The sequence below is a fragment of the Oncorhynchus nerka genome, linkage group LG12 (assembly GCF_034236695.1).
Source record: "Oncorhynchus nerka isolate Pitt River linkage group LG12, Oner_Uvic_2.0, whole genome shotgun sequence".
NCBI lineage: Eukaryota > Metazoa > Chordata > Actinopteri > Salmoniformes > Salmonidae > Oncorhynchus > Oncorhynchus nerka.
The window spans coordinates 22,788,342-22,809,148 of record NC_088407.1 but is presented as its reverse complement, the minus strand read 5'-3'; the positions used below and the strand labels follow the sequence as shown (position 1 = coordinate 22,809,148).

The 20,807-nt window shown below is 48.7% G+C and overlaps 1 protein-coding gene across 2 annotated transcripts in view; it reads right to left on the bottom strand.

Annotated features, from left to right (window-relative positions):
* LOC115124493 (N-acetylaspartate synthetase-like) overlaps positions 1-19,677 on the bottom strand; it is a 46,055-nt gene extending 26,378 nt beyond the window's left edge. The window contains exons 1-2 of one of the 2 annotated variants that reach the window (XM_065025063.1): positions 19,196-19,677; positions 13,008-13,172 (exon numbers count right to left, since the gene is read on the bottom strand). In XM_065025063.1, coding sequence (XP_064881135.1) covers positions 13,008-13,172; positions 19,196-19,277 — 247 coding nt within the window. In that variant the 5' untranslated portion in view covers positions 19,278-19,677. Of the gene's footprint in view, positions 1-13,007; positions 13,173-14,486; positions 14,924-19,195 lie in introns of those variants that run through there. The other variant, XM_065025062.1, reaches the window with a different exon arrangement.
* Positions 19,678-20,807: the final 1,130 nt, after the last annotated feature.

The window sequence follows — 20,807 nt, the reverse complement described above, 5'->3', positions numbered from 1 at the left end:
ATACTAAGAGGAAGGGCGGTAGGAGGGGGATACTAAGAGGAAGGGGCGGTAGGAGGGGATACTAAGAGGAAGGGGGGTAGGAGGGGGACACTAAGAGGAAGGGGCGATAGGAGGGGGATACTAAGAGGAAGGGGCGGTAGAAGGGGGATACTAAGAGGAAGGGGGCGGTAGGAGGGGGATACTAAGAGGAAGGGCGGTAGGAGGGGGATACTAAGAGGAAGGGGCGGTAGGAGGGGGATACTAAGAGGAATGGGGGCGGTAGGAGGGGGATACTAAGAGGAAGGGCGGTAAGGAGGGGGACACTAAGAGGAAAGGGGCGGTAGGTGGGGGGATACTAAGAGGAAGGGTCGGTAGAAAGGGGGATACTAAGAGGAAGGGCGGTAGGAGGGGATACTAAGAGAAGGGGCGGTATAAGGAGGGGGGATACTAAGAGGAAGGGGCGGTAGGAGGGGATACTAAGAGGAAGGGCGGTAGAGGGGGATACTAAGAGGAAGGGGCGGTAGGAGGGGGATACTAAGAGGAGGGGGCGGTATGAGGGGGATACTAAGAGGAAGGGCGGTAGGAGGGGATACTAAGAGGAAGGGGGCGGTAGGAGGGGATACTAAGAGGAAGGGAGGTATGAGGGGGATACTAAGAAAGGGGCGGTAGGAGGGGGATACTAAGAGGAAAGGGGGCAGGGAGGGGGATACTAAGAGGAAGCAGGGAGGTAGGAGGGGGGATACTAAGAGGAAGGGCGGTAGGAGGGGGATACTAAGAGGAAGGGGCGGTGGGAGGGGGATACTAAGAGGAAGGGCGGGCAGGACGGGGGATACTAAGAGGAAGGGCGGTAGGAGGGGGATACTAAGAGGAAGGGGAGGTATGAGGGGGATACTAAGAGGAAGGGGCGGTATGAGGGGATACTAAGAGGAAGGGGCGGTGGGGGGGATACTAAGAGGAAGAGGCGGGAGGGGCGATACTAAGAGGAAGGGCGGTAGGAGGGGATACTAAGAGGAAGGGGCGGTAGGAGGGGATACTAAGAGGAAGGGGCGGTATGAGGGGGATACTAAGAGAAGGGGCGGTGAGGGGGATACTAAGAGAAGGGGCGGTAGGGGGGATACTAAGAGGAAGGGGCGGTAGGAGGGGGATACTAAGAGGAAGGGCAGTATGAGGGGGTACTAAGAGGAAGGCGGGAGGGGGATACTAAGAGAAAGGGGCGGGGGGGGGATACTAAGAGGAAGGGGCGGTAGGAGGGGGATACTAAGAGGAAGGGGCGGTATGAGGGGGTACTAAGAGGAAGGGGCGGTAGAGGGGGATACTAAGAGGAAGGGGCGGTATGGGGATACTAAGAGGTAAGGGGCTAAAGGAAGGGCGGTAGGGGGATACTAAGAGGAAGGGGCGGTATGAGGGGGATACTAAGAGGAAGGGGCGGTAGGAGGGGGATACTAAGAGGAAGGGGCGGTATGAGGGGGATACTAAGAGGAAGGGGGAGGTAGGAGGGGGATACTAAGAGGAAGGGGTGGTAGGAGGGGGATACTAAGAGGAAGTATGAGGGGATACTAAGAGGGGGAGCTATGAGGGGGATAAGGAAGGCGGTATGAGGGGGATACTAAGAGGAAGGGGCGGTAGGGGGGATACTAAGAGGAAGGGCGGTAGGAGGGGATACTAAGAGGAAGGGCGGTATGAGGGGGATACTAAGAGGAAGGGGCGGTATGAGGGGGATACTAAGAGGAAGGCGGTATGAGGGGGGATACTAAGAGGAAGGAGGCGGTATGAGGGGGATACTAAGAGGAAGGGCGGTAGGAGGGGGATACTAAGAGGAAGGGGCGGTATGAGGGGGGGATACTAAGAGGAAGGGGCGGTAGGAGGGGGGATACTAAGAGGAAGTGGGCGGTAGGAGGGGGATACTAAGAGGAAGGGGCGGTAGGAGGGGGATACTAAGAGGAAGTGGGCAGTAGGAGGGTGATACTAAGAGGAAGGGGCAGTAGGAGGGGGATACTAAGAGGAAGTGGGCGGTAGGAGGGTGATACTAAGAGGAAGGGGCGGTAGGAGGGGATACTAACAGGAAGGGGGAGGTAGGAGGGGGGATACTAAGAGGAAGGGGAGGTATGAGGGGGATACTATGAGAAAGGGGGCGGTAGGAGGGGGATACTAAGAGGAAGGGGCGGTAGGAGGGGGATACTAAGAGGAAGGGGCGGTATGAGGGGGATACTAAGAGGAAGGGGCGGTAGGAGGGGATACTAAGAGGAAGGGGCGGTAGGAGGGGGATACTAAGAGGAAGGGGAGGTAGGAGGGGGGATACTAAGAGGAAGGAGGTAGGAGGGGGATACTAAGAGGAAGGGGAGGTAGGAGGGGATACTAAGAGGAAGGGGCGGTGGGGGGATCCTAAGAGGAAGGGGCGGTGGGGGGATACTAAGAGGAAGGGGCGGTGGGGGGATACTAAGAGGAAGGGGCGGTATGAGGGGGGATACTAAGAGGAAGGGGGCGGTATGAGGGGGATACTAAGAGAAAGGGGCGGTATGAGGGGGATACTAAGAGAAAGGGGCGGTAGGGGGATACTAAGAGAAGGGGGCGGTAGGGGGGATACTAAGAGGAAGGGGCAGTAGGAGGGGGATACTAAGAGGAAGGGCAGTATGGGGGTACTAAGGAAGGGCGGGGGGATACTAAGAAAGGGCGGTAGGGGATACTAAGAGGAAGGGGCGGTAGGAGGGGATACTAAGAGGAAGGGGCGGTATGAGGGGGGTACTAAGAGAAAGGAGGTAGGAGGGGGATACTAAGAGGAAGGGCGGTATGAGGGGGATACTAAGAGGAAGGGGGCGGTATGAGGGGGGATACTAAGAGGAAGGGGGCGGTATGAGGGGGTACTAAGAGGAAGGGCGGTAGGGGGATACTAAGAGAAAGGGGCGGTAGGGGGATACTAAGAGGAAGGGGCGGTAGGAGGGGGGATACTAAGAGGAAGGGGGCGGTATGAGGGGGTACTAAGAGGAAGGGGAGGTAGGAGGGGATACTAAGAGGAAGGGGGTGGTATGAGGGGGATACTAAGAGGAAGGGGCGGTATGAGGGGGATACTAAGAGGAAGGGCGGTATGAGGGGGATACTAAGAGGAAGGGGCGGTATGAGGGGGATACTAAGAGGAAGGGCGGTAGGAGGGGATACTAAGAGGAAGGGGCGGTAGGAGGGGGATACTAAGAGGAAGGGGCGGTATGAGGGGATACTAAGAGGAAGGGGGCGGTATGAGGGGGATACTAAGAGGAAGGGGCGGTATGAGGGGGATACTAAGAGGAAGGAGCGGTATGAGGGGGGATACTAAGAGGAAGGGGCGGTAGGAGGGGATACTAAGAGGAAGGCGGTATGAGGGGGATACTAAGAGGAAGGAGGCGGTAGGAGGGGGATACTAAGAGGAAGTGGGCGGTAGGAGGGTGATACTAAGAGGAAGGGGCGGTAGGAGGGGGATACTAAGGAAGTGGGCGGTAGGAGGGTGATACTAAGAGGAAGGGGGCAGTAGGAGGGGATACTAGAGGAAGTGGGCGGTAGGAGGGTGATACTAAGAGGAGGTGGGCGGTAGGAGGGGTGATACTAACAGGAAGGGGCGGTAGGAGGGGGATACTAAGAGGAAGTGGGCGGTAGGAGGGGTGATACTAAGAGGAAGGGGCGGTAGGAGGGGGGATACTAAGAGGAAGGGGGCGGTATGAGGGGGGGTACTAAGAGGAAGGAGGTAGGAGGGGATACTAAGAGGAAGGGGTGGTATGAGGGGGATACTAAGAGGAAGGGGCGGTATGAGGGGATACTAAGAGGAAGGGGGCGGTATGAGGGGGATACTAAGAGGAAGGGGCGGTATGAGGGGGGATACTAAGAGGAAGGGGCGGTAGGAGGGGGATACTAAGAGGAAGGGGCGGTAGGAGGGGGATACTAAGAGGAAGGGGCGGTATGAGGGGGATACTAAGAGGAAGGGCGGTAGGAGGGGATACTAAGAGGAAGGGGGGCGGTAGGAGGGGGATACTAAGAGGAAGGGGGCGGTATGAGGGGGATACTAAGAGGAAGGGGCGGTATGAGGGGGATACTAAGAGGAAGGGGCGGTAGGAGGGGGGATACTAAGAGGAAGGAGGCGGTATGAGGGGGGGATACTAAGAGGAAGGGGGCGGTAGGAGGATACTAAGAGGAAGGGGCGGTATGAGGGGGGATACTAAGAGGAAGGGGCGGTAGGAGGGGGATACTAAGAGGAAGTGGGCGGTAGGAGGGTGATACTAAGAGGAAGGGGGCGGTAGGAGGGGGATACTAAGAGGAAGTGGGCGGTAGGAGGGGTGATACTAAGAGGAAGGGGCGGTAGGAGGGGGATACTAAGAGGAAGTGGGCGGAGGAGGGGATACTAAGAGGAGGTGGGCGGTAGGAGGGTGATACTAACAGGAAGGGCGGTAGGAGGGGGATACTAAGAGGAAGGGGCGGTAGGAGGGGTGATACTAAGAGGAAGGGGGCGGTAGGAGGGGGATACTAAGAGGAAGGGGGCGGTAGGAGGGGTGATACTAAGAGGAAGGGGCGGTGGGGGGATACTAAGAGGAAGGGCGGTATAGGAGGGGGATACTAAGAGGAAGGGCGGTATGAGGGGGATACTAAGAGGAAGGGGGCGGTAGGAGGGGGATGCTAAGAGGAAGGGGCGGTGGGGGGGATACTAAGAGGAAGGGCGGTGGGGGATACTAAGAGGAAGGGGGTATGAGGGGGATACTAAGAGGAAGGGGGCGGTATGAGGGGGATACTAAGAGGAAGGGGCGGTAGGAGGGGGATACTAAGAGGAAGGGGGCGGTATGAGGGGGGATACTAAGAGGAAGGCGGCGGTATGAGGGGGATACTAAGAGGAAGGGGCGGTATGAGGGGGATACTAAGAGGAAGGGGGCGGTAGGGGGATACTAAGAGGAAGGGGGCGGTATGAGGGGGATACTAAGAGGAAGGGGCGGTAGGAGGGGGATACTAAGAGGAAGGGGGCGGTATGAGGGGGGATACTAAGAGGAAGGGGCGAGTAGGAGGGGGATACTAAGAGGAAGGGGCGGTAGGAGGGGGATACTAAGAGGAAGGGGGAGGTAGGAGGGGGATACTAAGAGGAAGGGGCGGTAGGAGGGGGATACTAAGAGGAAGGGGGCGGTAGGAGGGGGATACTAAGAGGAAGGGGCGGTATGAGGGGATACTAAGAGGAAGGGGAGGTATGAGGGGGATACTAAGAGGAAGGGGGCGGTATGAGGGGGATACTATAAGAGGAAGGGGGCGGTATGAGGGGGATACTAAGAGGAAGGGGAGGTAGGAGGGGGATACTAAGAGGAAGGGCGGTAGGAGGGGGATACTAAGAGGAAGGGGAGGTAGGAGGGGGATACTAAGAGGAAGGGGCGGTATGAGGGGGATACTAAGAGGAAGGGGCGGTATGAGGGGGATACTAAGAGGAAGGGGCGGTATGAGGGGGATATTAAGAGGAAGGGGCGGTAGGGGGATACTAAGAGAAAGGGGCGGTAGGGGGATACTAAGAGAAAGGGGGCGGTAGGGGGGATACTAAGAGGAAGGGGGCGGTATGAGGGGGATACTAAGAGAAAGGGGGCGGTAGGAGGGGATACTAATAGGAAGGGGGCGGTAGGATGGGGGATACTAAGAGGATGGGGGCGGTATGAGGAGGGGGATACTAAGAGGAAGGGGCGGTAGGAGGGGGATACTAAGAGGAAGGGGCGGTATGAGGGGGATACTAAGAGGAAGGGGGCGGTATGAGGGGGGATACTAAGAGGAAGGGGCGGTGGGGGGGATACTATGCTTTAAACACTATTTCATTTGGAAAGATTTTGTGTGTGTGTGTGTGTAAGATTAAACAAAAGCTCATTAACAGCTTGTGTCTGCATTAGTGTGTGTTCATACTTGATACAGATCATCCCTTTGTTAGGGTTAAGCGTGCCTGTGTGTGTGTGCGCGCGTGCACACGCGTGTGTGGCAGACATGGGTCGGTCATAGTTGCTCATGGTCACGTGATGAGGTAGAAGCAAATTTCCTCTTGGTCTAACAGTCAAGGTGTTGGTTTGTCCCGCAGTAGACCAGGGAATGAGTTTAGTAGGGTGTCTCTGGGTATAGGATGGGGACCCCCCTCCTCCCTGTCTTCCGGACAGCTATACAATACACATCATTGTTTTGTCCCCATGTCACCCTAACAGATGAGACCAGGAGCACACACACATGCTTACACACGCACATCTATGCACATACACGCATATGCACACTTCTCACACAACATATGGCAAATCATTATTTAAACATGAATAGTTAACATGCCCCACCCATCTCAAGAAGACCTACAAGCTCCAGCATATCTGTCATACACACTAACCTGTGCCCTGTCATTCACTACACACACTACCCCTGGTATGTTACACACACACACACACACCCTGCCCTCTGTCTCCATTACAGCTCCATTAGCGCCTGAGACGGTGTAGGAGCATTAATCACTAAGGAGGCTGCAGCACTGGTCTTTTCACATTAGTTTTACTGCCCTGGGTGGCTCATCACTCACACTGTGTGTGTGTGTGTGTGTGTGTGTGTGTGTGTGTGTGTGTGTGTGTGTGTGTGTGTGTGTGTGTGTGTGTGTGTGTGTGTGTGTCAAAGGGTTGGAGGTTTCGTAAAAAATCCCCCCCCCCCCCTTCTTTAAATCACTAACCAAAACCCTCTGTTAACGTCTAAGATGTTGTAAGGTAGAGGAAGATGTGCTTTTTCTGTGTCTCACCCACTCACTCATAAAGATCAGACCACATGATTGGTTACCCAAGATCGGATCATATTATAGGTCACCTGGGAGTAAAGTGTTTAGAAACAATAAAGTTTTTAACATCTCATTTTGCCTCTTGTTGGGTCCATTGTTCTTTACCAGTATCGATTAAAAACATTTTTTTGAGTAGCGCTTTTGCAGTCACATATTTTTGGGTTGTGTCATTGTACAATGAATAAGACACTTACTGAAATTTGCTAAGAAGTGAGTAGAGATTAAACTCAGTGACATCTAGTTAAATTGATACCCCTCTCGAATGGACAATCAAGAATGTACTAGAGCTGGAATTAATCTCACTCTCACTCTCTGTCTTTCCTAACCCAGTTCTCCACAGCTACTGTTACATCCTCCAAAATAAAGAGAGGGATCGGAAGGATGGAAGGAACGTTTATCTACTGTGTGTATAGCGAGCTACCTCAGCTGACGAGCTAGAGAGAGTTCCCAAGGGAGACCCCTACGTAGAGCAAACCTTCCCCCATATCCCGATCAAATGCTTCCATTTTCTACCTTGCCTTCTCTCTCTCTCCCTCTGTCTGACACACTCTGCCTCTCTGTCTGACACACTCTGCCTCTCTGTCTGACACACTCTGCCTCTCTGTCTGACACACTCTGCCTCTCTGTCTGACACACTCTGCCTCTCTGTCTGACACACTATGCCTCTCTGTCTGACACACTCTGCCTCTCTGTCTGACACACTATGCCTGACACACTCTCTCTCTATCTGACACTCTGCCTCTGTCTGACACACTCTGCCTCTCTGTCTGACACACTATGCTTGACACACTCTCTCTCTATCTGACACTCTGCCTCTCTGTCTGACACACTCTGCCTCTCTGTCTGACACACTCTGCCTCTCTGTCTGACACACTCTGTCTCTCTGTCTGACACACTCTGCCTCTCTGTCTGACACACTCTGCCTCTCTGTCTGACACACTCTGCCTCTCTGTCTGACACACTCTGCCTCTCTGTCGGACACACTCTGCCTCTCTGTCGGACACACTCTGCCTCTCTGTCTGACACACTCTGCCTCTCTGTCTGACACACTCTGCCTCTCTGTCTGACACACTATGCCTCTCTGTCTGACACACTCTGCCTCTCTGTCTGACACACTCTGCCTGACACACTCTCTCTCTATCTGACACTCTGCCTCTGTCTGACACACTCTGCCTCTCTGTCTGACACACTATGCTTGACACACTCTCTCTCTATCTGACACTCTGCCTCTCTGTCTGACACACTCTGTCTCTCTGTCTGACACACTCTGCCTCTCTGTCTGACACACTCTGCCTCTCTGTCTGACACACTCTGCCTCTCTGTCGGACACACTCTGCCTCTCTGTCGGACACACTCTGCCTCTCTGTCTGACACACTCTGCCTCTCTGTCTGACACACTCTGCCTCCGTCTGTCCGACTGCCTCCGTCTGTCCGACTGCCTCCGTCTGTCCGACTGCCTCTGTCTCTCTGACTGCCTCTGTGTCTGTCTCTGTATCTCTCTCAGCAGAGTGATAATAAGCAGCAGGTACTGTGAGTGACAGTAGTGAAGTGTCTGCACCCACTAACTCCCCAGAACAGAATGAGATCACTGTCATTAGCAGGGAAGTGAATAGGGGCTAACAGACAAATAGATAGCGTCCCAAATGGCACTCTATTCCCTACATAGTAGCCCCTAGGGCTCTGGTCAAAAGTAGTGCACTATATAGGGACTAGTGTGCCATTTGGGATGTGGAAGTAGACTGCTCTGTCTAGGCAGGACCCGGTATGGGACAGGCTCTGACCCAGACTGAGATATGAGGACAACAACCCATCTGGCCACTCTTATCACTGCCCTGGGGCCCAGGAATCAGGTGGCTGTAACTGTTGAGTCACCTACCTTGGCCCATCTACCTATGTACTGTGTGGAGCAGACTAGATACCTTCACTGTAGAGAGCAAGGTTGAATGAGTCCCAAATGGCACCCTATTCCCTACATAGTGTACTACTTTTGACCAGAGCACAATGAGCCCTGGTCCAAAGTAATGCACTATATAGGGAATAGGGTGCCATTAGGAATTGGGCCCAAGCTTCATAATGTTAAAGTGAGGAACGTGGTAAAGGAGCTTGGTTTTGCCTTGTGCCGAATCACGACCCTCGCCACGTCTTGTATAACAACGGGGGCTGCGGGGGTACGTGCTACGCCACTCTTTATAACTAGCTCGAAGTTAACTATCTAAGATGTGACAAATAAATGATCTCTAGCTCAGCACTCCAGCTATGTATCTGGTTTGCTAACTTGCTAGCTAAGTGGCTAGATGGCAAGGTCAAGCCTCTTGGTTACGGCATAGCCAATCAATCCTCTCCTGGAACAAGAGCCTTGCTGTCTAATATATATTTTGTGCATGCAGCAAACTGTGAGTAGCCTTTTGAGATAGTTGTATAACTTTATGAGCTGGAATATCTGTCACTGCAATATCTGTCACCGCCTGGGCGGCAGGGTAGCCTAGTGGTTAGAGCATTGGACTAGTAACCGAAAGGTTGCAAGTTCATATCCCCGAGCTGACAAGGTACAAATCTGTCGTTCTGCCCCTGAACAGGCAGTTAACCCACTGTTCCTAGGCCGTCATTGAAAATAAGAATTTGTTCTTAACTGACTTGCCTAGTTAAATAAAGGTCAAAAATAATAATACATTTATGTTCGCATGCTCATGTTAGCATTTAGCTAGCGTCGACTATGGGAATCCTGCGTGTGTGTGCAGCCACGCACCTCCTCCAGGACTGCCACGCAGAAGACATGCCAGGCCGCGTAGAGACGTAAGAGACTGAACTTCACTGAGTTCCCCCCCCTATACAGATCAACATTTTTTCTGTGATCGAATCAACATTACATCAGCCCCGTTCCAATGTAACAAACCAAAACAAATCGAACTTTGCAAGATTGAGTCTGATTTTGTCGTAGGCAGAGCCAGAGCGCAGCGGAGTGGAATTCTGTTGGCCGGGGTAGCCCATAAGAGGTCTTTCAATCCCCTGCGAGTGAATGCGCTTTTCAGATCAGTTCAGAACAGAGCTTGTGCGTGTGCACATTTGCTGATATTCTTTTCCAGTTGGCGAGTTATTAGCCCAGTTATAGATAAGTAGAGGTCAGCAATGGGGAGTTACTGGTTCCTACAAGAGCACAAAAGTGGAGGCTACATTTCAAGCTGTCTTTAAAAAGACAGTCAGGTAAAAAATATCCTGTCTTAATTAAAGGGGCAGTGTTGTATGTTGTATTTTGAGACAGGCTTGAATATACAGATAACCTAATAGACAGAGGGGTAGCCTACAATGTCTAATTCTCTGTATGGTAATTATTATTATTATATGTCTCAAGCAATGTAGGCCTGCATTGAACACCATACTGTATATAGGATACTGTAGGCTATATGATAGAAATCAAAAGCTATTTCCATGGGAAAATGTTATGGGATTTGCTCCATTGGTTTAGTTGGTAGGCCTACATTATGCTCAGATAGCCACAATAGTCTATTGACTACTGTCTAAAACCATAAGGGTACAGCCTCAGTGTTCACCGTAAACGCACGCTGGAAGTTCTCACAATGTTCAAGTTTCCGCTCAAAATACCTACAATTTTCTCAGTGCCCCCAAAAAATGTGAGGGAACATTGGTTGGGAACCCAACAAACATTTATGTTGGGAAAGAAAAAGCGGCCCCTGTTTGCACTGACATTAATACCATATACCCTGCTATGGTACAGGAACATTATGAAGGTATGAACATCTGGATACAGCCAGACCCTACCTGGTATAGACTACAGAACAGTGGTGTATTTGTACAGGGCAGTGAAAGTGGATGGGATTGATTAGTTGATTAATGAAACAGCCTTTATCGATTGGTTGATTAATGAATGACACAGCCTTTAGTGATTGGTTGATTAATGACACAGCCTTTATTGATTGGTTGACAGTACCACAGGGATGTCAGGGAAATCTCAAGCTGGTAGAATGAATGTCCTGCTCTTTGATGTTAAGAATCCCTAGTTAAACACCCACCCCCATGCCCCTATTGTTCCCGGTATGTCCCATGCACACACACGCTGAGCAGAGGGCTGAGATAACAGATGGCTTTTTGTGACAGTGGGACGAGGAAATGCTTAACACACATTATAGTAATGGGGGGAGGGGCGGGGTATCGATACAGGTACATATCGGGATATTATTTCTGTGATAGTTGGCTGTACCGACAGTATTCTTCCTTCATACCTTGTTCTCCATCTTCTTTTTAAACAGGCAGCCAAATGACTGATCAAAACTGGTTTTCTCATGGCTCTGTCTTTGTCCTTCTGCAGCAGACAAATGGTGAGCAATGTGTTTGGATCATTGAATCGGTATAAAATCTCAGTATCGAATCCCAATACATATAGAATCATGAGAATCCTGACAAATACAATACATATCGTATCGGCACCGAAGTACTGCGATAATATCGTATCGGCACCGAAGTACTGCGATAATATCGTATCGGCACCGAAGTACTGCGATAATATCGTATCGGCACCGAAGTACTGCGATAATATCGTATCGGCACCGAAGTACTGCGATAATATCGTATTGGCACCGAAGTACTGCGATAATATCGTATCGGGAGGACCCTGGCAATTCCCAGCCCTAACACATATACAGTGCCTTCGGGAAATATTCAGAACCCTTGACTTTTTCCACATTGTTTGGTAATGGCCTTATTTTAAAAATGTATATATATTTTTTCATCCTCATCAACCTACACACAATACCCCTTAATGACAAAGGAAAAACAGTTTTTTAGAAATGTTTACAAATGTATTAACAATGAAAAACTGAAATATCACATTTACATAAGTATCGATTGGGTTCAAGTCTGGGCTCTGGCTGGCCCACTCAAGAACATTCAGAGACTTGTCCCGAAGCCACTCCTGCGTTGTCTTGGCTGTGTGTTTAGGGTCGTTGTCCTGTTGGAAGGTGAACCTTCCCCCCATTCTGAGGTCCTGAGCGCTCTGGAGCAGGTTTTCATCAAGGATCTCTTTGTACTTTGCTCTGTTCATCTTTTCCTCGATCCTGACGCTGAAAAACATCCCCACAGCATGATGCTGCCACCACCATGCTTCACTGTAGGGATTGTGCCAGGTTTCCTCCAGGAAGAGTATTGGTGGTTCCAAACTTCTTCCATTTAAGAATGCAGGAAGGCCACTGTGTTCTTGGTGACCTTCAATGCTGCAGAAATGTTTGGTACCTTTCCCCAGATCTGTGCCTCGACACAATCCTGTCTCTGAGCCCTACGGACAATTCCTTCAACTTCATGGCTTGGTTTTTTCTCTGACACGCACTGTCAACCATGGGACCTTATATAGACAGGTGTGTGTCTTTCCAAATCATCTCCAATCAATTGAATTTACCACGGGTAATGGAAACAGGATGCACCTGCCCTCAATTTGCATAGCAAAGGGTCTGAATACTTCTGTAAATAAGGTATTTCTGTTTTTTTATTTCTAAAAACCTGTTTTCGCTTTGTCATTATGGGTTATTGTGTGTAGATTGCTGAAGATTTTTTTAAATCCATTTTAGAATAAGGCTGTAACATAACAAAATATGTAAAAGTCAAGGGGTCTGAATACTTTCTGAAGGCACTGTATACACCTACTGAAGAGGAGATAAGTGTGTGTGTGTGTGTGTGTGTGTGTGTGTGTGTGTGTGTGTGTGTGTCAGCATGTGAGAGAGACCGAGAGAGAGAGACAGAGACAGAGAGAGAAAGCGATTTGATTATAGCCTAAAGTTTTGGAACGGAACAAGGAGGAAGTGTGTCATAGCTCACTTCTTAGAATCGAAGTGTTTGGCATCATAGGAGATTTATGGATTGTCCTAATTAGGGACTGATGTAGTTGAGGAAATGACTCCAATGAGGCTTGGCCGACTGCTGCAGAAAGTCTATCAGCAGTTTCCTCCTCGCAATCAATAGGCCCAGTAGTGTGGCTTGCCCTGAACCCTCTCGCAGTAACACAGTGGAGCGAGTCGCCCTGCATACTTAATAAGCAGGCAGACTGCCTTGGTCTTTGAACGCATAACTACGTCCCAAATGGCACCCTATTCCCTACATAGTGCACTACTTTTGGCCAGGGCCCATGGGTCTGCGGATGAACATGTATATACTGACAAACACAACAGATTGGGCCTATTTCATTTTCACATTATATTCAGGATTTAGTTTGTGTTGTGTCCAATTGCCCCCTATCCCCTCTTACCTGTAGGTTTCATGTAATACTCCTCGATGTCTGCCATGTCAGTGTGGAGCGCGCAGGCCAGATAGCTGTGGATGACTTTGTGGCTGTAGAAGTAGCGCGCGCCCATGAGAAGGAACGGCGCGCAGCAGGTCAGCGCGAGGGATTTGGTCACAACAAAGCACATCACTATGGAGATAAGGAAGAAAAATAAACGATACCTGTCAGAAAAAAGAATCAAATGTTGGATTTTGGCGGAAGTCACACACATAACCAAACAGTGACATTCCAAAAAGAAGTATATGTTGCTGCTTCAAAATAAGATCAGTCCCTAATATCACACACGTAATAAGGAGTAAGCCATTGAAAAACATCACATGACATCCTATGTTGAATATGTATTTATTTTACTGGGTGCAAATTTAAGTGTATACACATAGCCTAGATATCCTACACATCCAATAGCCTTTTAAAATAATCTCAGACTCTGGTCCATTTACTGCAGTCGGTGCTTTTTGGAAGAGCCTATTTCTCTGATTGGGCAGCACGGTGGCGCCAGAGTGGAACCCACCACACAGACAGGCTGTGCAGCACCATTGCATGTTATTATGTTTTCGTCTAGCCTGGCATGATGCAACACTATTTTACTCCATTGCGCCACGATATGGCGTGCTTACTGTCAACAGTGTGCCCTTACTTTGTAGCGGCATGGTTCCAAATAATAGCGTCATATCCACATGATAACCCACACCAATTTTCATACAACATTTCGACAGTGAAGTATAGTATGTTTTGTTGGTTTTTACTGTTTAATCTGTATGGTACTTACCACGGTACAGATAAAGGAATGAGGTGTACATACGTACGTGATGAACATTTTTGAAATGAACATCTGCACTCGAATTATAAACAATGCCAGCATGCGCGCACGGCTGGTGGTGCTGCGCGTTGTGTGCACGTACAGTAAAATGTGTGTATGATGGGAACTGGTGGGGGGGTGCGATTGGTGCACGCACGCGCACACTGTGGGCCAATCCTCAAGTTCTATTCATTCATTCATGCGTCCAACCCAACCTGCATCGTAGCGCCCTACACGCACATCCAACAGGGCACCGACTACATACTACATGCACCATGCGTTTTAGCCATGCCTTTGTGTGCGGTTTGATGCGGTGCTGTAAGGCAAGTGAGCTACATGCCGGAATCGAGGAAAAGAGGGCATCGAGTTATCCATTAACACACACATTGATGCTCCCAACAGATTATAGCTTTCCTTCAACTGCATTTCAACTCACAATACAAAAATTAAAAAACATTTTGCAATGATTGGTTTTCATGTGTTAGTATGGTTGGGTTATTCATTAAGAATGTATTTTACAATAATCATTTTCAAATACATAATATACATGGGTAAAATGAAAAGCGTTTTTCAATGAGTAATGGCAACTTCAAACGAATTTCACTGCAGTAAATCGTTAGTATAGGGTGAATCGTGTCACTTACGTGTCAGAAGAGCATATACGAATTGGGTTTGACTTTGCTGTAATATGCCTCTGAACGCGGTGTTGGGTATTCTCTCCATTATCCCCTCATAAAAGATGCGGCGCACTTCCACATGGTCCGTGCGCTCAAACTCCCGGATCAAAACCGTATCTTTCCTCACATCATTTTCCTCGAGAGGATTCGGTGCCGGTGTGGAAGAAGTCCACATTTGCGAGGAGGAAATGATGATAGAATCTTTTTTTGTCCCTTGTGTGGCATCGTGTTCATCCGCAACTATTTTTGTCTCGCAAACCATTTTTGGAGACGAACAATGCATGCAACTGGCCTCAAAAATAACTCGAACCTTGGTAAGAATAGAAATGGGATACGATGCGTTTATAAATATGCAAAGAAAAAAGGCGGCGGGTGTTTCTGTTGCAACCCTGAGCGTTTCTGCACGACCAAGGGTTGCCGGCCAGCACTTAGCCTATTTATAATGCGCCCTAGCGGATGCATTCAGATTCAGGGGCTGGACCGCACAGCGCGACATTGGCTCAGGCGCTTCTCCATTCGATTCTGATAGGCGTATCGAGACAAGAGTGAGGCACCCGGTTTAATTATTTTTTTAAACCTCAACATTGCTCCTGGTGTGCCGGCGAAATTCCACACATGTGTGTTTGAGGGGGACAGGGAGGGTGGATTTGCGTAAGGGTATTTCGGAACAGGTAGGCTAATGGGGCCCTTTGAAGCATCACCCGAAACAACCCGGCCTGCACCGGTGTACCTGCTGCGGGAGCTGCGCCAGACCCTCTATGCAGTGATGACTGAAATTACACTTGCCAGAATGGATAAGACGCGTTCATACGAGGACGCATGAGATTTCATGCGTCAAAATATAAAGGACACTTGGTGATGGTGGGACTTTGTAAGGGAATGTTTGGAGAACTGACTGACTGTGTAGCCTATGGCTGGTTTAGGTGGCTGCGGCGCGGCGCTTCGCTCCTCCCGGCGTTGTGCCTCTTTCGATCTCCGGTCTCATGACTGACAGTTCTGCTGCACTGCAGTGATTCCACCCCGGTTTTATTCTCGCCTCACTCGTCCTTTCCCCCGACCCTTTCCTTACGACGGCGTTTCGGTGTATCATCATTGAACATTCCTTAGCCTAAGTCGTAGGACTGGCTGTGTAGGCTATTTGGCACAGTATGAGGTCATTTAAATTCACTGTCATTAATGTATTCACACATGCTACAATTGACTGTTTACATTAATTCAGTGTTCTATTTAAATGTGGCCATATGCCTCACTGGATATATCAATCACATCAATACACATTTATGGGGTGATGTTTTGTTGACACTAAAGGAGCGACACCGCCTATAATAAACCAATGCCGTTACAATGGTCCCGCTACTACTACACCCAATTCAATTCCGTGACGTCTCATCTGTCCTCGATGCTGCCTATGGTTTGTTACGCCAGTAAGCAATATTATAATCAGTGGAGAAAGTTTCACTCAGCGGATGCCTTCATAGGCCAAATGCTCTACCAAATCATGATACATTTGCACTGGCTTCGTTCCATAGCGCGCAGCCTAAATGTAAACACGAATTTAAAGCATTATCTTAATTTTCTGACGTTTTTATGAATTTTTACGCTAGCATTATCAACCTAGCGAAGAAAATGCATTTGTATAGCTCTAAATTAGTTCGGTATAAGATGGTACTAGCCTATCGCATTGAACAGAACTAGGCTAGTGTATATATATATATATATAAATCATTGGTTTAGACTAGAATCATCACCACCTCCCCCGCCCTACTGTTGATAACACACCCTCCCACCCACTCCACTCCCCAAGAACACATCAATCCCATGCAGTCTATAGGTCTGTCCAAACACCTAAACATTCCCAATTGTGTGTGGTCGTCGACGCGTAGAGCCGCAGACCTTAAAACATGCGCACGGGGCAGAGTAGCCCTTGCAGTAGACTATAGGTTGTAATAGCCTAGACATCGCAGTCATTTCACACAGCAAGACAGTAGCAGCGCCTGCGGGTGGACTGAACCGAAGCTCCCTCTGCCGGGAGACGGCTCAGAAGGTGTCCTGAGCATGCGCGGATTGATCTTACACCAGCATCGACTCTATAGAATCGACAGACTACATGCGTTACATTTTACCCTGAACTGTTGTTTATTAGGGTCCTATACATACAACCATACATGTGTTGTTATATTCAAGGTGATATACAATAGCAGAGGGTGATTCAAGGGGACCTCGGTCACAGTCAGTGTGATTTTATAGATGCTGCAGTGGACAACACTTTACACATCAGCAAACCATAGAAATCGAATGAAGGATTGGAGTTATGTAAGGCAAACAAGCAAGGGTTAGGGAACCAATAAGAACCATGACTCTTAATAACTAGTTAAAGAGATGTAAGTCTTTACTGGGACAGAACGACTGGCTGTAGCCCACTTGCTCTGATTATCTTCAACCTGACTTTGTGTGTGTGTGTGTGTGTGTGTGTGTTTTGTGTGTGTGTGTGTGTTTGTGTGTGTGTGTGTGTGTGTTTGTGTGTGTTTGTGTGTGTGTGTGTTTGTGTGTGTGCGTTTGCTTGTTTGTGTTTGTGTGTGTGTGTGTTTGTGTGTGTTTGTGTGTGCGCGTTTGTTTGTTTGTTTGACTCTTAATAACTAGTTAAAGAGAAGTAAGTCTTTACTGGGACAGAACGACTGGCTGTAGCCCACTTGCTCTGATTATCTTCAACCTGACTTTGTGTGTGTGTTTGTGTGTGTGTGTTTGTGTCTGTGTGTTTGTGTGTGTGTGTGTGTGTTTGTGTGTGTTTGTGTTTGTGTGTGTGTGTGTTTGTGTGTGTGCGTTTGTTTGTTTGTGTGTGTGTGTGTTTGTGTGTGTGTGTTTGTGTGTGTGTGTTTGTGTGTGTGCGTTTGTTTGTTTGTGTGTGTGTGTGTTTGTTTGTGTGTGTGTGTGGGGGGTTGTGTTGCTCTGCATTTTGTATTCAAACTCCCAGGGTGTGTGTGTGTGAAGTGAGCGAGAGAGTGTGGGGCGTGTGTATGTGTGTGTGTGCGGTGCCAATGTTTCCTAGTTTTAGGCTACACACGGTCTATTTATAACCAGGCTGGCTGCAGGATAGTTCTGGTCCTTGTCCCCGGTTTCCCTGGTTTCCACTGTTCTGTTACCACACTGTGTACCCTCCTCGTCTGACACACACAGAAACACACACTCTCCCTCTCGTCCCAGTCTGACCCAGTCAGAGCCTGTAGCATACACACTGTTCCACACACACACACACACACACACACACACACACACACACACACACACACACACACACACACACACACACACACACACACACACACACACACCATCAGTGCCCACTTCCCTTGTCCCCCTGTGAACCATTCTGTCTGCCAGAGACTTCCACCGCTCTGAGGGCAGTGTGTGTGTGTGTGTGTGTGTCTGTGCTACAGGCTCTAAACGGGATGAGAGGGAGTGAGAGATATAGCTTGATAAAGTACAGGGGAGATGGGGACAGAAGGGCTGAAAGGGGGAGAGAGGGACTTAGTGATGGGAAAGATAAGGTTAAGATAAGACTGGCAGAGTGAAGGAGAGACGGAGAGATGGTGCAAGAGGGGAGGAGGAGAAAACACTGCTCTGCCCTTTGACCCAAGAAAAACAGAAGCAAATGAGAGAGGATGAGAGATAGAGAGCAAGAGAAAGAGAAAGAGAGAGAGGGTGGAGGTATACTTGAAAAGACCCAGCTCTTTAGAATGAGATTCAGGGTTGTCTGGGGCTGGCTGGGCCTGTGTTTCAAACTGCACCCTATTCCCTACATAGTGCACTACTTCTATATAAGAAAATGGTATGATTTGGGATTCATCCCTGTGTTTACCAGGCGTCAGCAGTTACCCACAGACTGCATGAAAACACACAGAACCCTGGGAAGAGAGAGAAAGAGAGAGATCGAGATAGAGAGAGTGAGGGAGAGAGATATAGAGATATACTGTATATAGAGGGGGAGAGATATAATGAGGGAGGGATATATACAGTGGGGCAAAAAATATTTAGTCAGCCACCAATTGTGCAAGTTCTCCCACCTAAAAAGATGAGAGAGGCCTGTACTTTTCATCATAGGTACACTTCAACTATGACAGACAAAATGAGAAAAACAAATCCAGAAAATCCATTGTAGGATTTTTAATGAATTTATTTGCATATTATGGTGGAAAAATAAGTATTTGGTCACCTACAAAGAAGCAAGATTTCTGGCTCTCACAGACCTGTAACTTCTTCCTTTTGGAAACCTAATAAAGTCCAGTTTCCCCAGTATCCTCTGCTCTCTGCATTTGACTCCGCCTCCACCACTCCAGGCGTTGTGACACCACAACCCCTAACTACCCTGAATAACTTATTCTCCTCTTCTTTCAGAATCCAAAGCATGTGATTTTCTCACACCTATTTCTTTCTCTCTCTCTCTCTCTCTCTCTCTCTCTCTCTCTCTCTCTCTCTCTCTTCACCCTCCACCCTTGTGTATCTTCATCCAGTGAATATTTCATCAGGGTTGGCCAGGGCTTTATTCATAGATCTGCCTCTAATGAGTAATTCATAGAAGCCCTGCAAAAATATATATGCATATTTAATGCATTATCATGCATATCATTTATTAATGGTGGCAGCCCTGGTAGGCAGCAGCACTGCAGCCTCCTACTTACTTGCTGGAGGTATGCCCACTGGGCGGCCATTTTGTCTCCATTTGCAGGGCATGGTGGGTAAAAATAGATCCGGCCACACCATCACTATGGGTCTTAGGTGCCCGGATGGCAGACTGGCCTATTCAGGAATATTCAGCCTGCATGGGAGATCTAGGACAGAAATACAGGGCGTTGTTGATTGGCTGTCATTGTCCCTCCCGGTGTCACCGCTAACCAAGTCCTGTTGGAATTTGTTTTAACACTAGCTGTGGCACCGTTTCAGACATTGTGTGTGTGTGGAGAGAGTAAAGACTGTTCTGAATTCCTCTCATCGCCTGTCCTTTTAAGACATTTCTGTTCCTAGACAATGGGGGGTTTCCCGTTCCAGAGGAGAACCGTTGGGAGGAGGATCATTCTCCTGCTAAAATGGTGCATTCCAGTGTTGTAGAGTAGAGAGCAGGGGCTGGAGTGTTAATGCAGTGATGAAAGGGGCAATCTGCTCTTGGTACATCCATTGTTTGACATTTAATATAATATGATATACTGTATACCCATTGATTCTAGAAAAATATAACTTATAAAATGCTTCGTGAGGTTAGTTCAACTGTCGTACATCATCATAACCCAAAATATAAGCTTGTTTTAGTCAGTTATTTGTAAACAATGTAGCGATTGAAGGGGAAAAGGTGTGCCATAAAGGCCTGAACCTCTTTGCAGAGAGAGGCCTGCTCATCCATGGACTGTGGGTGGTTGGGACTGTGGGTGGTAGCGGACTGTGGGTGGTGTGGACTATTTTAGGTATTGATGGATTGTGGGTGGTATTGGGGCTAAGTTTTTAAAGTGGACACTCATGTAAGTGTAAGGTTGGCAAACACTTGGTGTGTGTGTGTGTGTGTGTGTGTGTGTGTGTGTGTGTGTGTGTGTGTGTGTGTGTGTGTGAGGTCTTCAACTCAACTGTATGCCAGGGAACTACAACACTTCAAACGGTAGTAAGGATTTAGTGGGGTTTCACAGGAACAGATGAAAGGGGGATTTTGATGAAAGACAAGAGAATCTTGAGAGGCTGCCTTCGCCGCCAGGATCTATTTGAGTGATTCAGCAGAAAATCAGCTTGATTCTCAGCCCATCTGAGAGGATGTGATTCCTCCATTAAGTCATCATAAGATTACTGAGTGTCTGCTTTTCTTGCCTTCTCTGACACAAACACGCCATGTGCCATAATGTAAGCCAAACCCCACTAAATTCTTACCACCAATGATTGGCTTCCTCTATGGCTCTCCAGAGATGTCCTAAGACCTAAAAAGTATTGAATATCCTATTAGTGCTGCAACACGAGTACCATGAGCCAGTGATACCTCTCTGCAAGTCCAAGGTGTCTGTCTGTCATTTCCTATAAGCCCCGCTAAAAAATAATATAATACCCTCTATAAAACACTTCCAGGTAACCAAACACTTATTAAGGTGACGAAAGAGTTCAAAGTTCAATGTGCTTGGAGAGAGAGAGAGAGAGAGAGAGAGAGAGAACAGAGGGGTGAATGTGGCCTGACTGGGTGTGTTCAGTTTAGTCAGAGTTGCGACATGAGGATGGCGTCTTAGACCTGGGTGGATGGAGGTGATGGTTCCCTATTCCCTA